At 30.5% G+C, this 9,629-nt stretch overlaps 1 protein-coding gene across 1 annotated transcript; it reads right to left on the bottom strand.

Moving 5' to 3' along the window:
- Window positions 1-1,020: 1,020 nt before the first annotated feature.
- Window positions 1,021-8,605, bottom strand: ND-B14.5B (NADH dehydrogenase (ubiquinone) B14.5 B subunit). Its single transcript, XM_075368846.1, has 3 exons — window positions 8,209-8,605; window positions 6,349-6,492; window positions 1,021-1,191 (listed from the first exon to the last, which is right to left on the bottom strand). Exons 1-3 carry the CDS (start codon window positions 8,363-8,365, stop codon window positions 1,142-1,144), a joined length of 351 nt encoding a protein of 116 aa, XP_075224961.1. The 5' UTR covers window positions 8,366-8,605; the 3' UTR covers window positions 1,021-1,141.
- Between the last annotated feature and the right edge of the window lie 1,024 nt (window positions 8,606-9,629).

Raw genomic sequence — 9,629 nt, 5'->3', positions numbered from 1 at the left:
CATGAGACGCATTGCTGCAAAATTCGTACAGAGACTGTTGAACAGCGATCAGAAACAAAATCGCGTAGTTGTCTGTAGTGAATTGAAAAATTCTGCAAGAGATGATCCTAACTTCATCTCCAACATCATAACCGGTGATGAGACATGGGTGTACGGGTATGACCCTGAAACTAAGTTGCAGTCGTCGCCAAGTTCACTGCGGCCAAATAAGCACGCCAAGTTCGCATCAACGTGAAGTCCATGATGATTGTTTTTTTGACATCAAAGGCATTATCCATAAGGAATTTGTTCCTCTTGGTCAAACTGTCAATGGGATGTTCTATTGTAAAATTTTGAAGCGGTTACGTAAAAGCATTAGGCGCAAACGTTCAGATCTGTGGGATAACAACAGCTGGGTTTTGCACCATGACAATGCGCCCGCACAAACATCACTAGCCGTTTGGAATTTCTTGGCTTCCAAAAAGACGGTAGTGATTCCCCCACCCACCCTATTTGCCTGACCTTGCCCCGTGCGACTTTTTTCTCTTTCCAAAAATAAAATTTCAATTGAAAGGCCATCGTTTTAACACAATTGAGGAGATTCAGGAAGAAACGCAGAATGTGCTTTGGACACTTATACCTGCAAACTTCCAGGGATGCATGGAATCATGGAAAAAACGCACTGTATCAATGCCCAAGGGGATTACTTTGAAGGAGAAAGTAGAAATTATAAGTTATGGTAAGCTATTTTATTTTTATGGTAAAATTCCCCGAACTTTTGGGTAGCACCTCGTGTATATATATATATATATATATATATAGTGAGAGAGAGGGAGGGAGATGACAGAACTGAATTGTATTGTATATTTATCTTCTTCGTTTGGACATTATCTATAATGATAACTTACTTAAAACGAATCAATACTACTGACATTACTTTTAAAAATACTAAATTCATTTTCAATCTTCAGCAGTAAATTCATCTTAAATTAACTAAATTCAAAAAAGCTTAAAAATCCTACAATGGAATAAAGAACATACTTATCGAAAAAAAACTAATGAACTTGAAATTTTATTTCATACTGAACAGCTATATACAATTTCTGAATATTCAAAAAAATAATTTTACACAATTAAAAACTAAAAACCCGAAAAATTAAGATTAACGAACTGGATGCCACGGTTCAAAAACATCTTTCAAGTACCTGCGTTCTGAAAAAAAAAGAAAGAAAAATTTTTAATTAATAGGAATATCAAGAAAGTACATATGGGAAATTTACCAACAATTCAAATGAATAAAAAAAATTTACTTAAATTATGATTAATAGGAATAAAGCGGGCACATGGCATGCTGCGAAAATGTTACATGATTTGTTTCTTTACACATGATTTTGTTAAATGTTTTTGCCAACTGTAACTAAATAATGTTCATGAATTTAGCATGCTAACAAAAAAACTTCTATAATGAAAAACTTCAAAATCCTAAACATTTTTAGCCATTTCTGGAGTGGTGATTTTTTTAACATAGCTCTAACCATAATGTTTTCCTTTTTTATCTACAAAACAAATTTTAGATAAATCGTTCGTATCAAGAAGTATAAATCATTCAAATGAATGAACTGTTTGTGTGGTGTACACAGCCGCCCGGCAAACCACCATTGGCCCACTCTGCGCCAATAGCAGCTAGAATAAAAATGTGAGTATGTACAACAAACAAACCCACACACCATCCTTTTTTACTGGAAAGAAATCTAGATTTGTTACTTTAACTTTATTGCAATTTAAGACAGTTCCTTATTACAATCACAAATTGTTTCAAAATCAGCATAGTATTTTAAACATTTGACAATAGCCAGGCCCAGTAAAGGAAATCTATTAACAATAGTGAGAATATTTATACGAATTTGAGGAACCTCTAGCTTCAATTTTTTAATTGTGCATGATGCTTCCAGAGAAAATCAAAATTGTATAGGCAATCTGATTAATAGTGGGATGTTCACATTTCAGGAGATAACAGACATGGTCAGGAAACAAATCCCTCAAAATCTTCACGGGTGTCTACCCAAAACTTACAGTCTAAAGTTGGTGAAAAAAAATGATTAGTCAATTTTTTTTGTAGGATGATGGGAAGATATATATGCAAAAAAACCTTGAAACTTAATGCAATAGATCCCCACTATAACAACCGAATTGTTTAAATTAAACACTTTTAGTCATATGTTGCTGCAAGCATCAGATTTGATTCCTAGAAAAATCTCATATTTTTTCATCTGTAATTTTAATCATTTAATTTTCCTTTTTAAAAATGCATGTAAAAACATAATTTGTTCATAGTAAATAAAAAGTCTTTAATTCAGGAAGATCCTCCTTCACTGAATTTTTTTTTTGAACGTAAATTACATTACAAAATATAAGAGGTACATGGGTTTTTTTTTTACAACATTAAAAACTACATGTATTTTGTCTATATATATATATATTTGAAGCCAAACATTTCTAGTAGAGGTGCTTTATAAATAATGAATATGAAACAAATGTGTATTTGCCTTCATTTATTACTTTAGCTAATATGTTAGAATAATCTTCAGACAATGAAAAATTTGAATCTGGAATTTCATGAAGCATTTTAATATGTTTTTTTTCTAAATCAATTAAATCATTTTTCGATTTCAATTTGGTTCTGCTTTAATATCTTAAATATTGATGACAGTACCTATACAGATTATAGTGCCTGGTTAAGAGACGTACTACCAGATACAAACTGGTTGTATCTGGTAGTTAACAGTTCTATTAAAATTCTTTTCTTTCTTTTTTTGTTAAAATTTTATCAGTTACTTTCTTCACGTAAACACACAATTAGTTTCTTTAATAGGACTGAAGTAGTACTTCTTACCTCTTTTTAAAATTTGTTCTGTTTTTTACATCTTGTAGCTATTTCATTTAATAGATCCTTTTAGTTTTGAAAATGTGTTTTTCTTCTAGAGTAATAATTTTTAATGAATTTTTTGAAAATAATATTTTCTTTGTTTTACTGCAATTTTGGTAACGTAATTACGTTACCAAAATCTTACATGCCTATAAGATAAATTTACTAATTTAATTATCCTAGTGCTTTTAATATTAAATCAAACTTAACAATAGAGTTAGCTTAAAAATAAAAATAATAACTAACTACATGCTGTATGATAATATGCAATAGCATAACAAAAATCTTCAGTTGAAATACACCAGGGTTACATATGGTTTAAAAAACAAGCTTTTTAGAAATCTTAAATCTCCATTTCAATACTTTAATCATGTTAAAACATAAACACTTTCAAAGTGTAAAAAACAATCAAAGTATTAAAGCAGTGTTGAATGGTTATTTTATCTGGATGGTACAGGGCAAGTTTTGGGTCTAATAAAAACAATATGTTGCAGTAACACTCACTACAAGGACATATAGTAATTAATAAATACCCTTTTTCAGTTTATGATCCACTAATCACCTATAATTTAATAAATTAAAATGATTTTATACCGATCAGTAACATTTTGTATTATTTGTACAGTGAGGTCACCAAACCTATCAAATTTCTTTCTCTGGGGGATCCAAACACATTTCTGGAGCTAATAAAGTCAAATCCTGATAAAAAAGATAGTTGACCTTTTACACAACAGACTTAGCAAGAATATTCAATGAGACTGATGTCGTATTCAAGGTGTTGTTTTGTGGTGTGTATACATATTTTGTGATGTTCAACTTGAAGTTGATATTAACTGCAAAATCTGAAAATCACACAACAATGGAGAAATGCTTGAAACTTTTCTAATTTAAAATGGACAAAAAAAATTATTTCACTGGGAAGTTATCTATTTGCAAAGAAATGGTTTATATCATAACTCAGAATAAGTAAAATATTAATTTCAGCAGACAATTAACTTTTCATAATAAGTTTGTCATTACAAAACTTACGAGGGATGTTCAATAATTAAAGAGACAAGTTTATACAGAGAAAAAACAGTTCATTCAATGACAATGAAACTTTGTAAGGATCAACTTGGCAACCTTGGGAACACATTTAATCAGCCATTCGATCATAATTAATCTAAACACAAGCTCTTTTGTTGATTTCAGAATGTCAGCTCAACTTGAAACATGCATGCCAGACCAGCAACGTTCAGTGATAAGATTTTTGCTATCAGAAGGTGTAAAACTGATGGAAATTTATTCAAGAATGTTGAAACAGTATGGTAAAAAATGTTTAAATTGCAGTTAACGTGTATAAGTGGATGGAACAGTTTAATTTGGGCAGAACAAATATGACTGATCTCCATTGTTATGGAAGACCAGTTGAAGTTTTGACTAATATGCTGCAAAATCCCATAAATGATCTTATTTGCGAAAACAGGCAAGTCAAAATTTCCTGAACTGCTAATATGTGTAATATAAGTGTAGGAACCGTGCATTCAATTCATGATTAGCTAAATTATCGCAAAACGTGTTCAAGATGGGTTTCAAGATAGTTGACCTAAGTCTATAAACACACCCAGATTACCATTTCTTCTGAGCTCAAAGAAGCGGAAGGTAATATCTTTCTGGATCATATAATACCCTCAGTTGAAACAAGGATACACCATTTCAAGCCCAAATCCAAATGGCAAGATCTTGAGTGGAAACATCTGGATTCACCCACCCAAAAAATTCAAAACTCATGCGTCAGCCAGTAAAGTGATGTTGACGATCTTCTGGGGATTGCAAGGCCTAGTTTTTAGTGACAATTCAGAAGAACAACATAACTTTAACAGTGAGTACTATTCTAACATGATTCAACAGAAAGTGAGACCCGTGAGAAAAGGAGAAAACATCAGAGCACTCTCTCAAAAATGTGATCTCTTGCATGACAACGTGTGCCCCCACCATCGCTTACAGAATGGGAGAAATGCTTGAGAAGTTGGGTTGGGAAGTGTTGCTACATCCTTCCTGCAGCCCAGACCTCACCCCATCCAATTTTCATTTGTTCAGCCCACTCAAAGACTTTTTACATGGCAAGAAGCTCGACAACAAACAAAGCGGTAACGAATGGTTCAAACAACAGGGTAAAACCTTCTATACTGTAGGAATGAGAAAGCTCACAAAACAGTGGGACAAGTGTCTAAATGTTGCTGAAGAGTATGTTGAAGAGCAGTGTAAGTTTCATTATCATGGAATAAGTTGTTTTTTCTCTACATCAATTTGTCTCATTAATTACTGAACGTCCCTTGTATCTTTAAATATTACATTTCACTGATTTATGATGTTATAAAAAAATTAAAATCATTCTAAATTTTTTGTATCATTTTCTGCATAATATCAACAGTAGTCAATAACCATGAATTAGACGAATAATATTTACATTCTTTTATATTTACATATAAAACCAAAGTACAAGTTAATCCAACTTGAAGCCCTAGATAATCACATTAATCTCCTTTTGCAGGGTGGTCCCTACTTTAAATCGAAAATTACAGTTTTCAACTTGACTCCATTTTACAGTAAATTCGATTTAAAAATTTTTGAATGGTTCAAGTAGCTTATTTGTATATATGCTGTCATAGCAGTGATAGTAGCCAAGTTGTGATTGTTCTAGCTTCATAATCATTAGGTCTGGGCTTCGAGTCTCTGTCTTTCTTTTAACTTTTATTTTCTTCTTACATACAGGACTAACATAGATGATTTTTTTTTAATTAATAAATTTAGTAAAATTTATTTATTTTAATTTTTTTCAAGTTTTATAAAACTAAATTTGTTTGTCGTTTATTTGTTAAAATTTCATTCCCTATATGACACCTGTTCCCATATATTGATAAAGATTGTTAGATTAATGACTGGTATAATCAAATAGAATAACATTAAATTCATATAATACTTTCAGATTCTTATTAATGCTATATAATAAAAGATCATCTGTGTTTGTGAATAAGCAAGAAAAAGAACAGAGTTAAAAAAAGACGACATGAAGACTTAAATCCTTTTCTTGGGTTAAAGTCTTCATGTTAAGTTATGAGGCTGGAATGCTCACCACTTTACTGCTACCATTGCTGGGACTGTACAAATATAAATAAGCCTACGTGAATCATTAAAAAATCATCAAAAGAAGTCTACTCAAAACTGGAGCAGAGTTGGAAGCTACGAATTTGGATTTAAAGTAAGGACTCCCCCTATTAACAAACAATAAACATTAATAAACATTACAATAATAAACAACATTACAATAATTAGCTAAATAAGGAATTTAAGTAAATGTAGTTTTACTGTACTTTCAATAAACAGTTGAAAAGTTAAACAATTACAAATCAATTAATGAAGACTGAAATAAATACAGTTTATGAATGAAAGAGGCAGAATACCAGGAGTAGGAAAGTCTTCAGGATGTAATTCAATGTAATTGCGAAATATAGCATCTCTCTCAGCAAAATAAGCTTCACGTCTATCGGTTAAAAATTTTCCAGCAACTGCAGCAAGTATTGTCCATATAGCATGTCGATGAATGCCTATAAAATTAATAAGAAAATTTATTAGTATTTGAATTCACACACCGCGTATGTTACAACCATAACTCACTAAATTCTTACTACAGATTCATCCAAAATTCTGTATAAAAAGAGAATTAATTTATTAAAGGAGAAAGAGATACTCGATAAACAAAAGAACTCCACACAGCTTATGAGAAATCGGTAAAATGACATATGGAAAAAATGCCAAGTCTAAATAGGATTAGCTATATATCAGCCAGCATTTCTTTTAACATAGTTACTAATTCCAATATTCAAGAATAACACCACTGAGATTCCAAATAATTTTGGTGTATTATATGCTTGAAGCATGCTTGCAACTGAGAGAATGGACTACTGACAAATGTATGAATGATATAATTATTTATAACTATTCCTATTGAAATATTCTGTCATTGTAATTGTTTGTAGTTTTGAAATTTACTACAATAAGACGGAAGTAACTGAGAAGTTAGTAATAAATAGCTGGCTATGATAAAACTATGGGCTTCCATCATTTTTTTTTATGAAAGGCTCAGGCAATAGTTTTTTTGAACGACTAACTAAAATATGCTGTAGTAATGAAGTTTATTTATACAAAGGTCTCCTTTTTATTTCTTACAAAATTTGAATGGAATTAAAAATTATTATTATCAAGGTAGATGTCAGTGGATTAAGAAATCCCTTGACAAATCACTTTGGGCTTCACTACAATTATTTCAACAATTAGATATGAAACTTTATAAAAATCATTAAATATGGTAGTAGTTTCACGCTTCTTAATTCATCATTTTTTAATTTTCCTTAATTCACCACAAAACACTATTATCATTGCAGATATGCAAGCATACAAAAAATAAACCCTTATAAAGCAGAACGTGTTATTATGACACTGATAGCATCTGTAAAATTAATAAACAGTTTACTGAATTCAATATTTCCAGACATAAATATGGGTTAATAAAAGGCAAACTAAAGGACTATCCTATAGTACTTAAAAAATAAATAAAATCATATTGTCAAGCATGACATTACAATTTAAATAATATAATTTTTTATAAAAATAAAATGTTAAGTCAATATTTGTCAATCAAAACGGACATCCTGTAATAAAGAATGGACAAAATACAAACAGCCTATTCATTTATGTTCAATAATAGATTCCTTATGACATTTTACAATGTTATGGATGACAAAAACAGAAAAAAACATATAAGTTTAATTATCCACTCACAGAATATAAATAACAAAAGTATAATCTGAAGTCTATGCTTAATATATGATCAATTTTGAAATTACACAGCTCTTCTGAATTTTTCAAAATTTAAACCCAGGGAATTTAAAGAAGCACTGAAAGTTATAAAAATTAACCCAACATGCAATAATTTATAATGAATGGCATACACAAAAATATTCATTTAATTAAACAAAATAGTTATGTAAATCTGCAAGATTTTCTACACGGAAAGGTTACATAAGTAACATCGACATGGAATCAACAGTACAAAATCGTCGAAGCTCAATCTGTTTTACGAGAGCTAAATTAATACTGCTCTTCTGTATATTAAAAGGATTAGTATTCTAATAAATCTTACAGACTATCTATAACCTGTAAATTTAAATTAAAAAATACGGCTGCAAGATAAATTGAAGCCAAAAACTGATTTTAAAAATTGAATTATCCGAGTTTAAATTAGAAAAATTAAATAATCATACCGCTATAAAATGGCTTTCCGTAGTTCACATTGAGACCAGAAACAATACCGAAGGCAACTGACCCTAGAATAATTGGGCCGTATTTATCGCGTAAAAAAGTTTTCTGGTGATATTCATCAGGTATTAACAAAGTTCTAGGATCATTTGGAGCTGCCATTTTCACCGATGACTTTTTCAATAACCTCTAACTTATCGTTGAAAAAAATCACCTAAAACGTTAGCCGAGATTAGAGCGTGCTATCAACGTTAGAGACAGTATCATTTATTCCTTTTATACGAAAATGATATTTAATAATTCTTACAACAACAAAGTAAAAAATACAAGAAATAACACCAAGAACCAAAAGCTTGACCTACAATAATGGCCACCTAATAGCAATTTGTCTGCAGTTGGTATCATCGAAATTCTTAATATCGATTGTGGTCATTTGTTGATAGGTAGAGAAATCGAGAAATGTGCCTTTTTTTGTGTGGTCCTTTTTTTAACCACTAGGGGACGAGCAATGTGACACATTGAACGCTAATTAAAATTGGTTTTTCAAATTAAAAAAAAAAAAACAAACAAAAATGAATACAGAAAATTAAAAGGGCATTCAATATTCTATCAGAAATAAAAAAAACTACCGGGGCAGTTGACTGTATTTCGGATTGTTTGTTAACGTAACTGGCGCAAACTTTCTAATACGACTTGATTCTGTTTGTATTTTTTTAACTATAATTGGCGGTTAGTTTTTGAAGTTGAAAAAAAAGCTTTGTTTTTCAAATGTAAGTATAGATATAATACAAATTAATTTTTTTGTTTAGTATTAGACACAGTACTTTTAACTTGCATCCTTTCAAGATACGAATTAAAAATAAATGTCAAGAGACATTTAAAATAAAAATTAGGTTCATATGAAAGTTTTTACTTTATAGTACTCTATAATTTAAGTCGACTACTTAAGATGAAATACTAGATTATTAAAATCTATAAGATTTCTATTTTATTGCTGTTTGTGTAGATGAAACTTGAAATGGATTTAATGTTGAAGAGAAATGCTTTTATGCGTTCTTTGTATTTTTATATAAACTCAAAATAATTCTTACAAACAAGTAACAATGTTCTTAGGTAAACAAAATCTTTTTTCTTACTGTGTTTATAAAGTGATAGAATGTTGGCAGTGCCCACACTCCATTGCCATTGTTCTATAAAATCATAGCTGTATATCTTTCCTCATAAGATTCTTCAAAGCTCTATGAATCATCCCACTCACAAACTGAAATCGATTAATCTTACAGATTGATATATTGTTGCCGAACGGCTTTGACTGCACGTGGCACTTACTAACCTTATGGTAGCCCTGAGAAGGGCTGTTGTCGTCAAATGGCTCCAACGGTTCGTAATACCGGGGTTTTATATGGTAGTTTAAAATACTAAAAAA

This window comes from Lycorma delicatula, chromosome 6 (genome assembly GCF_047948215.1).
Source record: "Lycorma delicatula isolate Av1 chromosome 6, ASM4794821v1, whole genome shotgun sequence".
Classification (NCBI taxonomy): domain Eukaryota; kingdom Metazoa; phylum Arthropoda; class Insecta; order Hemiptera; family Fulgoridae; genus Lycorma; species Lycorma delicatula.
This window is presented reverse-complemented; position numbering and strand designations above follow the sequence as displayed.